Raw genomic sequence first — 18,657 nt, 5'->3', positions numbered from 1 at the left:
GTTTTCCCTTGCTCCCGGTGGGAATCACCTAATAAACGCGTTGGATGGTATATAAACATTAAGGTTGAACCTCGGCCTTCCCGTCCCCACATGGCCCACCGGGCTAATGTCCTAGCAGGAGTTGGCAAAACGTATGGACGGGGTAGATTTCCACTAACATCACGGTGTCCTCACCTCCTTCAGCACGTCTCGCAGTTAGTCCTTGTCCGTCCTAAAATGAGCTGATGAAACGGATGAACGGAGCGGATGTAACACAGACATCATAGTGGGCCCTACGGCGCTTGTGCCGGTTTCAGGAAATCTGCGAGCGTTTTCCATAAAACCCTTCAAAAGCTCATCTTCTTCGCTTCTTTCTTTCAGCTTTTTTCTGCTCCGGAGATGGATTTTCAAGTGGTAGTCCTCGCTGGCGGCACATCCAAAAACCTACACCCTATCGTTTCAAAGGTCCTCCTTTTCTCGTTTCCCCCTTTTTTATTTTTTTCAATTTCTCTAAATAAATTAGAATAAAATCGTAAAAAAAACCATTTTCTTCTATTTTTAATTAGTATTATTTATTAAATTAAAAAAAATACAGGAAGTTCCAAAGGCCCTTCTTCCCGTCGCGAACCGGCCGGTTCTCTCTTACGTCCTCGAGCTCTTGGAATCCAGCAATCTCAAAGATCTCATCGTAGTAAGCTTCTGCTCTCTCGCTCTCTCTCTTAAATGATCTGCACAGGGGAATGATCTTATACGTTCGAATCTATGTGAGTTCCTGTGGGGTCCACCGTGATGCATGCTTGGAATTCATGCCGTGCATCAGATGCGCCACCTCATTTTCACTGTGCGAACTAGAACTCAGGCGGGTGAAACTATGGAAAATCAGGGCCGAAATATATAAATTCACGTGATGTAGCCCACCTGAGTCATGGAAATGGCCTGATTTTCAGGGTGCCCATTCATCCCAGTTGGATGCTTCTGATGATTGTATTGGATGACATATACACAGTACGTTGGGTCCCTAATGCAACCGGAGGCACGGGATTTGATTAGATGGTAAAAGATCTAGCTAATAAGCTAAGATCAATGGCAACACAAGAGAGAAGAAAGCTTTTTTATCTCGAAACCGTTGTTATGAGACTACATGTGTAGTCTAACAAACTTTATTTAATTGCTAAAGATGAAAGAAAACCCTAATACTAATGAAAAGACTAACATACCCTCCTTGTTTGTTTTACCATGGCTTTAAGTAGCGGGTATCTTGGTTATTACAAGACTTGAAGGAAGATAAACAAAACATGGTAATTAGGCTATTATGCGTGTGACCATGTGGTCTCACACATGTGCTCATGTAGGGCTCGCATGTGGGACAAATGGGTCATATGTGATCAAGTCAATCCACACGTGGTTGCATAAGGCCCACACAAAATTTGATAGTTTCTATGGTAGGCATCTCCTCCCCATTGCTCGTTGTTGCTTTCTGTCGAGTGGGCCACCTGAGTTTTGGATTGTGCTGATTTTTGGGCTTTGGGGATGATGGGTGCATTTGATGTATGGGTTGGATGGTACTGACACATCATGGTGGGCCCTACACAACAAGACCATATGCATGTGTTTGAACGTTTGTGATCATTGTACACAAACACACACATACATGCTAGTAAAAGATTACATTGTAATGATGCTAATTGTTATGAAAGATGATTCAACTGAATTAGAATAGATGATAGATCTCGTTAGAGGGAGATATGTACCTCCGGATCTTTCTATGAGGGAGAGCCTAAAACCTCAAAACTTCTAAGAAGAAGTCAATGGATATTCATTGATTTGTAAGAAGGGATCACACCTCATTTATAAAAATCTACAACGTAATGGTCTTCCTAAAAATGGCGATTTAATGAAATAGAAAATAACTAGTCCATCCAAAGAAGGTAACGTAACAAAACAAAAATTAAACCCAAATTAAAAATACTTTAAATCTTCCATAAATTACACTCATTGCCCTTTGTCTAAGATCCATATCTCATGCATTTGCCAATGAGGTTGTAACATACATGCTATGTGCATGGATTGGAAGTGGTGAGGTTAAGAGTTGAGACATGCTAGGGCGATTTGTGGGTGGGAGTTGGATCGTTAAGATCATCGGATCACTATAATTTTCACTTCTTGCTCTGTCAACAACGGGCCCCATGATTTGGATGGCATAGGTTGGCTTAGCTTATGCCATCAATGTGGAGGATGACCATGGTATAACCTAACAAAGGAGATGATATGGTTGAGCAAGAGGAGCCATCTATCAGCAATCTGAGCAGTAGAGTGATTCATCAGTCAGAGCTGTCCATGTAATGATTCCTGTCATGCGGTGTGGCCTATGTTTCCAAAATCGTACATATTTAATGATACTGCCCACCACCTTTTTTCAAATTTTATCTCTAAAAAAAAAACCTTTTCTCAAATTTATGTGCTGAGTGTTGACTGTTAACTGTTGTTGTTTAATACCATTCCTTTGAAGGTCACAGGTCAGATGGCTAGGATCATTGGATGGACAAGTATTTTCATTTGCCTTTCATAGTAATAGGGACTAGATGGTTGGTCTTGATTGATACATCACCTTGCCACATGTGCTGTTGAGAGATGGTTCTACCATATTATAGTTCTTCTGGCTCCACCAAATTGTCTCCCACCTAACAAAGCCCCTGAAGGCAAAAACCCTTCTCTCTCTCTCTCTCTCTCTCTCTCTCTCTCTCTCTCTCTCTCCATTTTTTCTAAGACCACATGAAGTCATCCCTATGCATTCATACTTGCAACAAAACAAGTTAACAGAGCATGTTTGTTAGACATCTGAGCTGTTCGTTAAGAGGTCCCCACCGTGTAGATAACTAGGTTCCAAAGTCAAGCTAGTCAAATAATTAGATAAGTCAAATGTGTACATTGAGTGTGGACCATTGCAGGTTTTATAGACTATATGCTGTTTTCATTTTTAAGGCCCATCTAATGAGAAGTTGGCTTGTTTTTATCAAGTCAGAAGAATTGGAACACCAATGCATGGCTTGCTTGTTTCCACTCGTGCATTAAGTCAGTGCATGTTGTCATACATGGATGTGTGTGTGGAGAGACGGCAGGTGTCTAAAGTGATACTTGGTATGGGTCTGAGCTTTCCATTAGGTGTGCTACACAATTTCGATCTTTTAGCCAATCAAGCCATTTCATAGTTCAGGTTGGCCACAGCATACAAAACAAAAGGACAGGCAGAAAAAATCACATCAGTCTATTTTGTACATTGTGGCCTACATGAAGAGTGAAATGGCCTGATTTTCTAGGCAGAAGGTCTAATAATGATTTCCAACTGGATGGAAAGCTCAGATCCCACAAATGTGTTCCATATTGGTACATGTCCATGGGTGGGTCAAAGGCTTTGTATGCACGTGAAATTAGTGAACCTCTGGGCTCTGACACATATTCTCATTTAAAACTTTGTTTTTGGTTGTTGGATTGAGATACAACGTTTGATTTCTGGTGTGCCATAGGTTGTGGAAGGAGAAGATGCAGCTCTCCGCATTGGTGGTTGGATCTCTGCAGCCTATGTTGATCGCCTGAGTGTTGAGGTTCGTTCAATATCCCCCCCTTTCTTTTCTTTTCCCTTTTGTTACTCAATTTAATGAGAAAGCTTTGGTGAATGAATGAGAAAGAGATTAAAACTTTTGACCTTGTCTGGACCTGATAATTAGGCCCATTGATCAGGTCTAATCCTCTTCCCTCTCTCGCGCAAGAATGGATGAATGAACAGTGTTGTTGACGGACGAGCTAAAATTGATAATGGTGTAGTCATTAGCTCACTTTTGACCATGGTTGAATGGATGGATGAACAGACATTGTTGTCGATGGATGAGCTAAAATTGCTAATGTTGCAGTCAGTCGCCCACGTTTGAAGATGGTTGGACCTGATCATTAGGCCCATTGATCAGGTACAACCCTCTCCCCCCTCTCATGAACGGATGGATGAATGAACATTGTTGTCAATGGATTAGCTAAACTTGTGGCGAGCTATGACACTCAAATCCTTGAAAACAACTGGATCCTTAAAAAATCTGGAATACCGGGTTTGGATACTTCGATAAGGGCAATAGAAAGGCATCCCCCTTTCCCAAGGCTTGATGAAATCCAAATTAACAGAATTTTGAACTCTAGAGTTATCGTTTAACTAGAATTTGTAGTGATTCGTGTGGATTGACTTGATCACATGTGTGCCCCATTTGTCTACTTGCTATGCTGCATACCTCCTTGGAAATTGCCATGCTTGGTAGTGGTCTTTCAATTATGTTTCTGTGCTTGTGGGGAAATTTAGAAAGCCTCATCTATGACATGAGGATTCACCACTAGCTGCTGCCTGGTGCTTGTCTGGCAGTCTCATAAACTCACAGTACACTGTCAGGGCTATATAGATATGTGTGTGTTAATCTATAGTGAGGCTACTCTATCACAGAGAGAATATCCTTAAATGAGATCTCGTATCCAGGGGCAAAAGTCTCCTCTTCAATCTAGCTCTCATCTCCTCCCAAATTGTTACATATAAACTTTGTTAGGCAGAGAAATTTGCTCAACCGTACATTTTTATTTCCTCTATTGAAATTTCTCTGTCTAATGTAGTGTTACTGTAAGCCATGGGTGTGCCCACATCAAAGTCCACTCTTGGGTAGTTTGGCATTGGAGGCCTGTGAATGTGCGAGTCATAACTGTGTCTTATCTATTGGTTCAGTTGGGAGGAGCAGAACATATGCATTTTTTAAAGACAATATTAGGTGCAGATGGCAATGACTGCAATGCTGAGGAAAGCTCAATCAGATGCTAGAGATGTTTTGCTCATTCATCTGAAGTCAGACTGGGTGCAGGTTTAATTTGTTGTCGTTACTAATTTTCTAACTTGAATTTCCTTCACCCATTGGTTGCCTTCAACACCAGTAGTAAGTGTTATCTATGCTGGATGGCTTGGTTGTGTTCTTAAATGATGAGGCAGGTTCGGTTGTTAATTTATGCTTGGTTCCTTGAGTGTCAGTAATTCTATATTGGCCGAGGAAAGAGACAATGTATCAATTTGCTATTAAATGCTCATGCACAATCAACAAGAGAGTTTTGTTTTTGTTTGGTGGTGCAAGAAACATTCAACTGCACCTTTGCTAGTGACATCAACCTTTGTGTGGATTGATGATTATGCAATTTATGTTGTCTTGATGAGTTGGCCTGTCCAATGTGGTTATTTGGCTAGTTCTTCTGGACTTCTTACGTTTTTGGCATTTCACTTGCATTATCTTTGCAACATGCTTTTCTCCTGTAGTGCTACTTTTGACTGAATGAAAGCTGTAGTCATAAGGCACAAAAATTGCCACTTTCACCACCACCACCACCACCACCACTATGATCATCATCTAAGCCTTATCCCTATTAATTTGGGTTGGTTACATGAATCCGGTTCTGCCATTCCACTCTAACAAGGGCCATAACTTCTTTAGTTAGACCACAGGTCATCAAGCCTTTTCTTACTACCTCCACCCACATCCTTTTGGGCCTTTCCCTTGCCCTTTTAGATCCTTCAGCTTGTAACAACTTACTCCCAACTGGGACGATTCTGGGTCTCGATTGCATGTGAGCAAACCATCTAAGTCTACTTTCCTACATCTTATTACCTATCGGTGCTGCTCCTAAGTTCCCTCGGATGCATTCATTTTTAATTCTATCCTTCCTCGTCTTGCCACTCATCCATCTCAACATCCTTATTTCAGCCACACATCCTATGAACATGTTGTTCTTTAACTACCCAACATTCTGTTCCATAAAGCATGGTATTTCACTTTCGTGCTAATGAATTTTGCTAATTCCACATGATCTCCATGCGTTTACACTAACAATCATGTACGGAGTCTGAGTTGTGGATTAGGCGGGCCCCACATTTGGATGCCTTGATCAATCAAACTTGTCAATCCAGCAGGTAGGCCCCACAGTGGATCTTAAAATGTCTTTTTTACTTTTTCTTCCAATTGTCTTTTTTCTAAAACATGGCTGGTCCAGTGGTCCTACTTGATGTCTGACCAGCTTGATTTTCGGGCCAGGTTATCTGCATGGTGGGGCCACATAATTTATGGCTTGGATGTGCCACAGATGTGCTAGGTTGGCTGTGTGGAATAAGCAAGCTTCAATGCTAATTTATAGACATGAATGGATTCCAAGAGATCACTATGTAGTGTTGTTTATCATCTAGATGAGTAGCAGAGCCAACTCCATGATACGCCTATCAATTTATTCTCCTATTTTATCTGTGAAAAATCAAAGAAAACGAAAGTAATCACTTTTTTCCTTTTCCCCTGCAGGTAGCTGCGGTCCCCGAAGATGTTGGAACTGCCGGTGCGCTTCGGGCTGTGGCCCACCTTCTTACTGCAAAAGACATATTGGTAATTCTGTGTTCTCTAAAAATGCAATGCATAAATTCAGGATATTTCACCACTTTTTTCAATATTATATTTTGTAGGTAGTGAGTGGTGATCTTGTTTGCGATGTGCCTCTTGGGGCTGTGGCGGCTGCTCATAGAAGACATGATGCAGTAGTAACTGCATTGCTTTGTGCTGCTCCTGTTAGTGGGCCTTTGGAGACTGGTTCTTCTGGAGGAAAGGACAAGGCCAAGAAAATGACGCGGTACAATATCATAGGGTTGGATCCCACCAGACAGTTTTTACTCTTTGTAGCTACAGGTTTGCCGTGAGTCCATGTCCTGCATATTTTCTGTAGCCAAATGTGCTCTTATTGAAATGTCAAATAAATTTGTGCAGGGGCTGAGGTTGAGAAGGATCTTCGAATTCAAAGGAGCATGTTACGGTCTGTAGGCAAGGTACAAGTCATGATTGGTATTTGGGATTCAGTTTTCCCAGCCAGCTTATGCAATCCTTATTTTTCTTTCCAAAATTTGAGGAAAAAATTTATTTGCTGATCAAGTTGGTTGTCTGGCCGCAGAGAAACCTTTGACTTCGTAACCTGTTGAATAAGAACTTGAAATAGTGAGATGAGTCAAGGATTTGTATAGGATCCTTTTTCTTCTTGAGTTTGTTAAGGTACCACCAATGCTTTTGTAATGCACAGTGTTGCTTGGACATGTGCTAACTGTCAAAGAACCGAGCACGGGAAAACTCAACACGTCTAGGCATGGGGCCACTTCTGTGCTGAATACCTATATATATATTTTTTAAATTTAAAGTAAATTAATAAATTGCCATGTAAGCTAGAGATGGCTCGTACGAGGAGGGGAACTTTGATTGGGCTTGAGGGCTTGAAATTCTGGAGGATGAGAGGAAGACCTAAAAGTACTTGGATTGAGGTGGTGAGAATGGATGTGAAGGCTTGTTCACATACTGAGGATAGGTCTTACAATGATTGGAGAAATAGGGTTCTTGTAACCAACACCAGATAGTTGAGACAAGGCAATGTGGAGGATGACGATGAATTGATAAATGTAGTAAAGAAAAAAGAAAAAGAAAAAGAAGCAGTGGAAAAAAGTAAATAACAAGGAAATCGAAACAGAGCATTCATGTTGTTCCAACTTCCAATTGAGAACCAATTACTAGTAGTCTATTTCAAATGGAGAAACTGGGTTTGGTCATATGATAGTGTTGTTTTTCTCTGTTGTACTTAATGGAGGGCAAGTTTACCAATTTCAGCCTTTCCTTGGGCTACAACAAGGGGGACCCATTTCTTCTTTTACCACACAGTACATTCTTTTTCAGACATATTCTGAGTTTCCGTGTCTTGTGGTCTCCTTGAGGACATTGAGGTGGTCCATCATCGCCTCCCCCTTTAATATGTTGATGATACCATTATTCTCCTTCAAGCTTTGCTTTTGCCATCTGATCTTTTTCTATATGTTTTGTTCTGTGCAATTAATGGGGGTGGTTGGCTTCTTAAACACCTTTATCTTTCCCTACAACTGGACTGATGGGAGCAGGATCAGAATGCTATAGTTGAGAGATGAGTCTGGCATTATAGGTTGGACATTGTTTTCTATTGCTTCAAGACCGTATTTTATTAATTAAGCATTGCAGAAGGATTGCCCCTCCACATCTAACAATCTTGGAAAGCTTTTGGAGCAGTAGCTCCAGCATTAAGAAGACCCATTTGGTTAAGTTGGAGGCTGTTTTCCAACCCAAGGTAGATGGTGGACTGGGTCTGAGATTCTAAGAAGCATGCAGACTTTCAATTTTACGGAACCCAAAAGTTAGTTAAAGGTTGCTTTTGCCGAAACCAAGCTTTGATCTGTGATTCTTGAGGTCTAATTATGATGAAGGGACCACATTCGGTTTGGATAATGCCGCTGCTGCCACTGCAGTCATGATAAATGGCATTTCTTGGAGTGCCATGCAAAGTATGGTAGTCAGGAGCCGGAACCCCATGTCATTTCAGTTGCTCATGCTCCAGTTTTCTGTGTCACTATAAATTTTTGGATTTATTCGGCACACATTTTTTTGATTCTTCATGCTGCAGTGTCCATGACTGACTTATGCCAGCACCATTTTTAGGTCCAGTTGTTTTCTACGAGTCATATTGCACCTTCAATCAATAGATTCAACACCCTCAAATTTTGGTTTAGTTTAAAGTCTCTAACATGTTTGCTTAGACTGACTTCTATCTTTTCTCCCTTTCTTTCCTTTTCAATCTGTTTTTTTTAGATGGAAATCCGATCTGATCTCATGGATGCTCATTTATATGCGTTTAAGAGGTTCGAGGTTTTGCCTCTACATTTATGACTTCATTGTTTCATTTTCCAGAGTTAAAAATTCAATGTGCACCCCCCTCTCTCTTCTTTTTTTCAGTTAGTGTTCTCTTGCCTGAAGTTTGTTATTCATCACTGTAATTATTACTTACCAGGGCTGTTCTGCAAGAGGTTTTGGATCAGCATGGTACATTTCATAGCATAAGGCAGGATGTCGTGCCATATCTAGTGAGGTCCCAGCTGGTTAGTTAAGCAAAATCCATCGCGTAAATTCTTTGTTTATTTTCTTACATTGGAGGAATGCCTCCACATATGACCATCTGCAAAGGTGGAAGCACAGGTGCCACACGCATGCTTGGGGATCCGTCTGTTCATTGGGATGCCCCACAGTGAACAGGCCCTAGAAGCAGGTTGGTCCAACAGTTAGGTGAGTGAGACATGCATGTTGACAGTGGGACTTTTTGGGTCACTATTTTTTAAGCATGCATTTTTCACACACTCGCTTCCCACCTTGAGGGTGGGCCAGACCGAGTGCTGGTCTATGCCACATTCACTGGGCTTTTGCTTGGTGTGCGATGTTGGCGTTTGTGGGGCGCTTGTGTTCAGGCTTTGCAGATGGACATCTGCAGGTTGCATTCGTTTTCTTAGTTCCTCATATGAATACTGTCCTACTAATTATAGAGGTCAGAAGTATCATCCAATGGCGTGCCTCAAACAGAAGAAGGTTGGAACGAGAGAGTTGCTTCACAAGACAGCCAAGCATGGTTCTCTCAAAACCGAACTAGTTCTGCCCCTGCCTTTCACGAGCTCGCTGCTTCTGTTCCTAATGGTTCTGCATCTGGTCAAAGAAGAATACACAAATGTTGTGCTTACATCTCTGGAAGAAGCAAGTATTGTGCCCGCCTGAATTCTATTCAAGCATTCAGTGACATAAATAGAAATGTGAGAACCTTGCATAGCCAAACTTTTATATTTAGAGAAAAATACACTGTTTGTTTGGTCATTTCCTTGGCAACAAACTGTGCATCTAGTGCTCATCTTTTGGTGTTTCAAATCATTCACCCCCCATATCTCCCACACCAGATGATCCTATCTGTCTGATTTGGGCCGTTTAATGTGGATCACTGGTTATGTTTCCTACTCTCGTCAGATGTTTAGGATTATGTGATCGGAGATATTGAGTCATGGCCCATTGGACTAATGGGCCCACTGAATCAAATGGTCAAACAGATAAGTTTCTGTTTCTTTCGCTTGAGCATCATATACTATCCTCTCATATTCATGTCTGTGCACTTGTGCATTGATAAGGCTCTGCCATTTACAAAGGGACAAACTGACATTCCTGAAATGCAGGTGATAGGAGAGGCAAATCACCTCTCAGGATATTCTTTCTCGGCGCAGAACAACATCATCCATCCATCAGCAGAGCTCGGAGCAAAAACTACTGTAAGCCACTCTCTTACATGAGCTTTCTTTTAAGCTGCTCACAGCTTTTGTACCTGGTCAGCTTCATAGCTTCTTTTATGCAATTCCTTGAAATCACTTTTTGGCCCCTGTTGGAAGCACCCACTAATTCTGCAACCTCCATCATTCTGATGACTTGCATTGATGGACTGATTTGGGTACCTTCCTCCATAGCATGATCAGGTGTCTCTTTGCTCCATCTGGTGTGCCTTCTTCTTTGAACGGCAAATTTCCACCAGAACACTTCGAACATTGTTCTAAGGGTGGGGTAGCATCCATTGCTGATGCCGAACTGGAGCTTTCTTCATATGTGGTCCCCTTGTTGACCTCATTAGTGGATTTGAATGTCTCCTGAGCTCACCATGGTTCTAGTCCCCCCAGAGAGCACAACTTGATTCTCTAACATCTCTACTTGCTGATTTGAGCCAAACAAAACCCCTCGTTGTTGATCCGAGCTGTCAGAATCCTGCTGCTCGATCTGAGCACAAATGGAATCCTTGCTTCCGAATCCAAAGAGAACAACTGCTTCTCTTGCCGAAATGTGTTATCTACTGCAGGATCACTTGTGTTCTGGCCCTTGGTACAGGAATGCAGCTTCTCAAATCAGATAGGGGTCCCTGAGATTCTGGTACTAATTCAGCTGCAGAATACAAGGTCGTCAATGGCACAAGGAATGAGGAGAATAAAACTTGTTACAATGGAGGTGGCTCGTTTGCTGGGGGTCAGATTTGGGGATACACCAGAGGATTATATTGTATATTTTGAATTTGTTGAGGAAAGGGGGAGGTAGTTAATTCCCAAACAGGTTCACTTCAAGCTAAATGGAGGAGAAGAACCAGAGCAAAGGAAGGGTGGTGGTAAATTGGGATCACTAAGTTTAATATGAAGATTATGACATGGAATGTCAGGGGTTTGGGTTGTTCACAAAAGCGGGCCCAAATGAAAGATATGTGTAAGAAGTTTAAATTACAAATGGCAGCTTTTCAGGAAACAAAATTGAAACATATAGATCTAAGTTTGATAAATTCGATTTGGTAGGGTAAACACAAAGAGTGGGTTGCTGCAGATACGGTAGGAGCGACTGGAGGTATATCGGTGATTTGGAATTTAGCGGTGTGGCAAAAGGAGGATGGTTGGGTTGGGGATTTTTCGGTTTCATTTGTGTTGAAACTTGAAAGAGAAGTGCCGAGATAGATGGTGTCTACCTTGGTGTATGGGAGGGGTTTTTTAATGCAGTAAGGTTCACTCACGAAAAGTCAAAAGAGGGGGGGAATTGTCCACAAGTGTGAAACATTTTTTGGATTGGATTTCAAAAAACGAGTTGGTGGATTTACCGATGGGAGGTGTCAAATTTACATGGTCAAATGGGAGAGCCGATCCGACAAAGTCTAGGTTAGACAGATACCTCATTTCAACGGAATGGGTTGAAAAATTCCCATTGATTCATCAAAGTGGTATGCCTAGACATTTTTCCGATCATTGTCTGGTTTTGTTAGAGGTGGATGAGGAGAATTGGGGGTCATGTCCTTTCATATTTGAGTTATATTAGTTACAGATAGAAGGCTTCACGAATTTGATAGTCGAATGGTGGATATCGTTTTCGGTTTATAGGGGTGTAGGTTTCTCCCCTTTTCAAAAGCTCAAACTGTTGAAGAGTAAGATAAGTGAGAGGAAAAAAGTGGCTTTGCAAGGCAGGGAGGAGGAAACATATAGTTGGTTACAGGAATTACAAAGGTTAGATAGTAAAGAAGAGGCGGGGTTTGCTTTTCTTAGGCGAGTAATCTTCCCACTATCTCAGCGGGCTGATTCTCCCTGTTGTTCTCTTTTTGCCTTCTATAAAGTAATCGTTATCTTTCTAAAAAAGAAAAGAAGAGGCGGGGTATCTATCGGAGGAAGAGAGAGCATGGCAAGAGGTTTATTGTGTGAAATTTGCTGCTATATTATGTGACGAAGGGATTAAATGACGTCAAAGATCAAGGGCTTTGTGGCTGAAAGAAGGGGACAAAAATACCAAGTTTTTTCATGTGATGGCTAGCACTTGGGCTCGCACTAACAAGATTAAAGTTCTTATGGAAGATGGTGAAAGGCTCAAGGGGAAGGTGAAAATCAGTGGTGCTGTAGTAGACTGTTACAAAAAACTCTTATCAAAAGATGGGTGGCAAATGGCATTATCCACTGCTTGACGATCTATGTTTTGACGGTCTTTTGACCGATGCGACGGATTTGTTAGAGCAACCTTTCTTGGAAGAAGAAGTTAAGAAAGCAGTAGGTGAGTTGGGTGGAGACAAAGGCCGAGGGCCGGATGGTTTCCCATTAGCGTTCTTTCAGAAAATTTGGGACTTAGTTAGGGGAGATGTGTTGTAATTCATTAATGAATTTTTCAAGAAAGGTTTTATATTGGAAGAATTAGGGGCAACCTTCATAACTTTGATTCCCCAGAAGGAAGGAGCATAAAGCCTTAAAGATTTTCGTCCTATTAGCTTGTTTGGTGGCCCATATAAGATTTTGGCGTCTAGATTCCGGTCGGTGTTGGGGAATATTATTTCGGCATCTCAAGGGGCTTTTGTGGACGGAAGACAAATAGTTGATGGGTCTCTACTGGCTAATGAATCCATTGACTTGTGTAAGAGAAGTGGGGATCAAAGGTTAGTATGCAAACTTGATATTGAAAAATCTTATGATCACGTGGACTGGGCCTTTCTCGATTACGTGCTGGGGAGGTTGGGATGTGGGGCCAAATGGGAGCATGGATCCAGCGTGTGTTAAGTCGGCTAAAATTTCTATTTTGGTCAACAGTTCGCCGAATGGTTTCTTTTCAGCTTCAAGAGGTTTACAACAAGGAGACTTGCTATCGCCCTATCTTTTTGTTTCTGTGATGGAGGCCTTAGAAAAATGTTAGATAAAGGAGGAGATAGGTTTGGTGGAAGGATAGGGGGTGGGCAGATCAAATTTTCATATTTCACATTTACAATATGCGGTTGATACACTTTTGTTTTGTAAGGCAGATAGTTTTAAAGTGTAGAACTTTAGGTCAATTATAGTTTCTTTCAAGGAAGTTTTCGGATTGAAGGTGAATATTAGCAAAAGTGAAATTATTGGAGTTAGGATCTCTAAAGAAGACTCAATTTTTTGCGTCTATTTTTGGTTGTAATGAGGGATCTTTCCTGACTATTTACCTCGGTCTTCTGTTGTGTATAGGCAAACTGGCAAGGTATATGTGGGACACTGTCATTGAGCGATGTGATTGGAAGATGTCCAAATGGAAATTGAGTTCTCTCTATTGGTGGGAGAATGATTATGATAAATGCGTCTCTGTCTAATCTTCTGGTCTATTATATGTCATCATTGAAGTGTCCAAAATCAGTGCTGAATACTTTGGAATGACGGAGGAGGGATTTTCTATGGGAAAGGATCGAAAGAGAAATACAAGTTTCACCTCATGAAGTGGGAAGATGTATACAAATCGAGGGTTCAAGGAGGAGCATGTTTGAGGAAGTTAAAGGAAATGAATCTAGCGCTGCTAGGGAAATGGGTGTGGAGGTTGGGGTAGAGGGTGGGGCTAGATGGAGGGAGATGATAGAAAGAAAATATGGGGTGGATGAGAGTGGGTGGTGGACAAAACCTACTTCTTTGTATCGCGCCCCTTATTTATGGAAGTCGGTGGCGTCCCTAAAACAAAGGGCGTGGGAATGGATAGGTTTTGAGCCGGGGAATGGGAAAGACATTTGCTTTTGGGAGGATAGATGGTTAGGGGAGATTTCATTGGCAATCAACTTCCCAAGATTGACAGGATTAGCTAAGGAGCCAAATATGAAGGTTTCTAGTTGTTTCTCATGGAGGGGCGACGATGTCATTTGGGCTCCCCCTTGTAGAATGCACCTCTGAGATGAAGAAATTGAAGATTTTATTAGGCTTCTCCAACTTTTGGCAAAGGCTTCTCCGGTTTCTTCAAGGATGGATTCGTTAAGATGGTTAAAAGATAAAGGAGGAAAGTTTTCAGTTAAATCGTAGTATTGGTCTCTAATTGAGGATGAGGGAAATGTTGGGATTTCTTCGACGACATATGTATGGCAATATGGGGCTCCGTTGAAGGTAGCGGTTTTTGGATGGCTAGTTGGAAGGAACAAGTTGCTAGCAATTGATAATCTTCGTAAGAGAAACATGGTCCTTCTGAATGTATGCCTTCTTTGTTTCCAAGATGCAGAATCAGTGCATCATTTTTTCCTTCTGTGTCCTTTTGCTAGGGAGGTTTGGAACCGTTTCTTTCAGCTCTTTGGGTGCTTCTGGCCACTATAGATGATTTTCTGCCGTCGTGGCATGGAGGGATTATGGGGTTCTTTTTGGATGGCTAGTTGGAAGGAACAAGTTGCTAACAATTGATAATCTTCGTAAGAGAAACATGGTCCTTCTGAATGTATGCCTTCTTTGTTTCCAAGATGCAGAATCAGTGCATCATTTCTTCCTTCTGTGACCTTTTGCTAGGGAGGTTTGGAACCGTTTCTTTCAGCTCTTTGGGTGCTTCTGGCCACTATAGATGATTTTCTGCCATCGTGGCATGGAGGGATTATGGGGTTCTTTTAGAAAAGACATGGAGACTGACTTGTTTAGCCGGTCTTTGGGCATTATGGTTATGTTTCAAGAACAAGAGTGGGAAAGCGATATACGTTTTTAGGAGGGCTAAATCTCTTGTTATAGAATGGACAATAGGGTACGAATAGTTTCTTTGAATCAACTCCCATAGGGGTGCAAGTAATGATCTGTTTTTCGGGTTTCTATTATTCTTTTGTGCATATTGGCTTTTAGCCTTTTAATTAAATTATCACTTCTCAAAAAAACAAGAAGAAGAAGGTTTGTACTTGGTACTTCAGAATATGGACTCAATCAATCATTCAATGATTTCAACTGGTCTAGGTTGGGCCACACTGCATGCTTGGGGAGGGCTCGCAATTGGGCGACAAATGTAGTGTCAAGCGATCTGCCATTGGCCGCCATTGCAGGATTGGCTCCAATGTAAAGGTATGCTCTCAGCACAGTACCTTATATATATATATATTGAGACTGTTGTGTTGTTAAGACGTTGAAACTGAGTTTCTGGTTTTCTTGGTCCCATTTCCATTTGCTCTATTCATGCACTTCCTAATTTAAACGTACACAAAAATCTTCAGAAGAGGAAGAAATAATGCTGGACAATTTACATGGGGTCAGCGTTGCATACTGGCGGGCTCCATCTTTTTGTAATCCATACATTTCATCTGTTGAGTGGCACCCTGTGTGGGCCAATTAACCAAGAATCTCCTCCATCGAACAAGGATGGCTAGGTCATTTATGTGATTGTTGGCTGTTATGTTCTGAACCTTCCATCCATAGGCCAATTGAATGGCTAAGATTTTCTGAAGGGAATGCTTTTGCAGCATCGCCATCCATGATGGGGTTACCAATGAACTGTCTGGATCAAACATGGGGCTTACCTGTAAGGGGCCGAGCATTGTAGAATACCTCTCTATTTTGGAATCTTTATCTATCATTTGTGGGAGTAACGCATTTTCCCATATTTGCAGATTGTCAATTCAGTTGTGATGAACCATGTCACCATTGAAGATGGGTGTTTGGTCCAGGGTTCTGTTGTTTGCAGTAATGTGCATCTACAGGACCATGTGGTTCTGAAGGACTGTCAGGTAATCTTTCTTGAGCTCTCTCCCTCACCTTTCTTGCTAAGATCCTTGGCTAATTGTATGGGGCTATGGGCTGCATATCAGCATTGACATGATATATTTCACAATATCAGTATTGGATACTCCTAGGGTTTGTTTGGATGCACTATTGAATGGAATTGCAATTATTTGTCTAAAAAGTGGAAACAATCAAATTATGATATCCATCTTGACAGTGCTGACTACAAAATTGCGATTTTGTTACTTTCGAGTTGGACATGAAGGAAAATAAAGCTCAAACCGAGTGCTATTTTCTCCTATTTTCTCGTTGAACATCACTACCATTTGTCATCTTCTCTTTTACTTGAACTGTGTTCTGTTTTTCACTTGTGCATCCAAATGCAGACCTATCTGCCGGTGACCAAATAGAATGGTTAGGATTTCTCTTCTAGAAAGGTTCTTGTTGTTGTCTTATGCCCTTTTTTCTTTCCAGGTGGGAGCGGGTTTCGTAGTCACTGCCGGAAGCGACCATAAGTCAGAGTCCTTAGCAAGAAAGGAGAAGTCCTCATCTCAGTAAATTATTTCTTTGGTTTGTAGGCTTCTTTCTCTAATGGCATTAAGCCTTTGAAAATGTTGAAAAAGAAGATGAAAAAAAAATCATCTTTGGACCGTTCCCTACTCAGCAATTGCTTGCTTCTGTCATAGATTTCGTGGGCTAGAACATGACATCTTTTAATTTATTGCTTGAAAAGCGACTCTTCAGTTTTGGTAGGTATGGAAGCGGGTCAGAAAGTTTGAAGAAGCCACATTCTTTGTAAGTAGGGGATTGTATCTGTTACTCTGGATTACGTTCACATATTGTTGATTGTAAAACCTTGATTTTCTTTAATCATATTATTGTAGTTGAGTTCTCGTTGTGTACAACTGGGGTTTTTGAACAGTCATCAACCCACCAAAGGACCCCAAAAATTCGATGGTTTAAATCATCTGTCCAAATAGCCGCACACCTTTTCTTCTTCTTCTTTTTCCTTTTTTTTTAAAAAATAAAAAATAAAAAATTTGTTTAACAGATACAGACCTACAGTACTGCTATGGATTGTTGCTATCCTTGTGGTTGATCAATATGTGGAACACTTGGAATGTGGGATAAAATGGTATTGAATTACATCAAGTGGAATTAACATCATTATTACATAATGGTTATATGTCTGGAATTGATAGGGATGTCAATGGGCTGGTTGGCCCATTGGGCTTCCGGGCCCGACTGCCCCCCCCCCCCTCTCTCTCTCTCTCAGCAGCAGCAGCAGAGACCAAAAATGAAAAGGATCCAAATCTTAATCAAGGCACACGAATTGAACGACCACCACCGTTGAAACATTCATAGGGCCACGAGTGTTTTGTATCAATATAAGTTTTTATGCTTTCAGTTGATCGAAGTGGGAGTGACTCTATGAATGTTTTTGTGCTTTCCATTTATCCAAGTGGGATTGACTTAATAAATGGCTTGAATAGCAGATAAACATCAAGGTGGACCTGGGAAGATTTCAACGGTAGGCATCACTTTTCCTCTCCAGAAGCCCACTTGAGTTTTGGATCCTCCTCATTTTTGATGAGGTAGATTTCTCTTCAACATCACGGTGGGCCCACGTAGCTTCTGAGAGTGAATTCGGGCCATCAACCAGCTAGGACTAGATTCCTCGGATGTGCACTGTGAACTGAGTGAACTCTGTTGATTTTTACGTGTATTATCCACCCGTCTATACATTTTAACAGATTTTTTTAAGAGCCTTAGCCCAAAATTAGATCATATCCAAAGCTCAGCTGGGCTGCATCACAGGAAACAGCAGGCATAATGACAACCACCGGTGAAACCTTCCCAAGGCCTGTAGTGATATTTATTTGTCATCCAACCTTTTCATAAGGTCACACATACATGGATGAAGGGAAACCACAAATATCAGCTTGATGTAAAACTTCTGTGGCCCCCAAGAAGTTTTCAACGGTACAAGTTCAATTCACACTGTTTCTTGTGGTGTGGTCCACTTGATCTTTGGATATCTTTCAAGTACGTTCCCTCCATCCAAGTTATGCTTAAAGATGCTGAAACTAGGCGAGTGAAGAACGAATAGGTGAAGATCTGGTTGGAAAAGCTCAAGGACGTGGCCTACAATGTAGATGACATACTAGATGAGTGGACAATGGAAGCTCTCAGATCACAAGCATCCGATGAAGGTGAACGTACTTGAAAGGATTTCCTACATCTCTGGAGAGGTCCCACCTCTTCTATGCATTTTTCTAATTCTTGATGAAATAGAACACTACAGTTTCCATGATATGATCTCTCATGAATGACATGATATCAGAAAACAAGGAACAAGTCTTCATTGATCGATATACTATATTATTATTACATCCATTACACATGAAAATGAAAATAAAAACATGACAGCTAATTCATTAAAAAAAGAAAAAGAAAAAGAAAGAAAATAAATAACCAAATACACAAGCACACAGCTCAATAATTAAGAGAAAATGAAGAAAGAGATTCATGTGGTGCCATCAAATGCCCCAACCAAAACAAATTCATGGAGCGCCACCCGATGCTCGCGACACTGGATGCGGATTAGGTGGTGTCGATCGCCACCTCCAGCAGTGGCACAGTGATGTGTTGGGCACTGTCAGGCCCCCCTGATGTTTTTGTTTTGTATCCAAGCCATTCATCTGTTTTGCCAGATCATTCAGGATGAACCAAAAAATGAATCAGATCTGAAGCTCAAGTGGACCACACCATAGGAAACAGTGGTGATTGAGCACCCA

General features: G+C 41.3%; 1 protein-coding gene across 5 annotated transcripts; it reads left to right on the top strand.

Moving 5' to 3' along the window:
- The first annotated feature begins 293 nt into the window (after nt 1-293).
- On the top strand, nt 294-16,750 carry LOC131250961 (uncharacterized). 5 transcript variants are annotated; one of them, XM_058251391.1, is made up of 13 exons: nt 294-444; nt 575-670; nt 3,504-3,581; nt 6,339-6,419; nt 6,497-6,716; nt 6,795-6,853; nt 8,682-8,731; nt 8,881-8,968; nt 9,407-9,667; nt 10,079-10,171; nt 15,101-15,205; nt 15,748-15,864; nt 16,334-16,750. In XM_058251391.1, the coding sequence occupies exons 1-13, from the start codon at nt 379-381 to the stop codon at nt 16,415-16,417; spliced, it is 1,398 nt and encodes a 465-aa protein (XP_058107374.1). In that variant the 5' UTR covers nt 294-378; the 3' UTR covers nt 16,418-16,750. The 5 variants fall into 5 exon arrangements, with proteins under 5 accessions (XP_058107374.1, XP_058107375.1, XP_058107377.1 ...); XM_058251393.1 differs by lacking the exon at nt 294-444 and adding an exon at nt 4,733-4,865 and having other exon boundaries at nt 625-670; XM_058251392.1 differs by lacking the exon at nt 3,504-3,581.
- Nucleotides 16,751-18,657: the final 1,907 nt, after the last annotated feature.

The sequence above is a fragment of the Magnolia sinica genome, chromosome 7, assembly GCF_029962835.1.
Source record: "Magnolia sinica isolate HGM2019 chromosome 7, MsV1, whole genome shotgun sequence".
Taxonomy (NCBI): Eukaryota; Viridiplantae; Streptophyta; class Magnoliopsida; order Magnoliales; family Magnoliaceae; genus Magnolia; species Magnolia sinica.
Note: the sequence above shows the minus strand (reverse complement) of the source record. Positions and strands in the feature narration are given on the sequence as shown.

Excerpts from the sequence above, each read along its gene's own strand:
- LOC131250961 (XM_058251391.1), top strand. The coding sequence starts at position 379 with ATGGATTTTCAAGTGGTAGTCCTCGCTGGCGGCACATCCAAAAACCTA. Across the intron at positions 445-574 it reads TACACCCTATCGTTTCAAAG|GAAGTTCCAAAGGCCCTTCT; the intron begins GTCCTCCTTTTC and ends AAAAAAATACAG. Across the intron at positions 6,717-6,794 it reads TTTACTCTTTGTAGCTACAG|GGGCTGAGGTTGAGAAGGAT; the intron begins GTTTGCCGTGAG and ends AAATTTGTGCAG.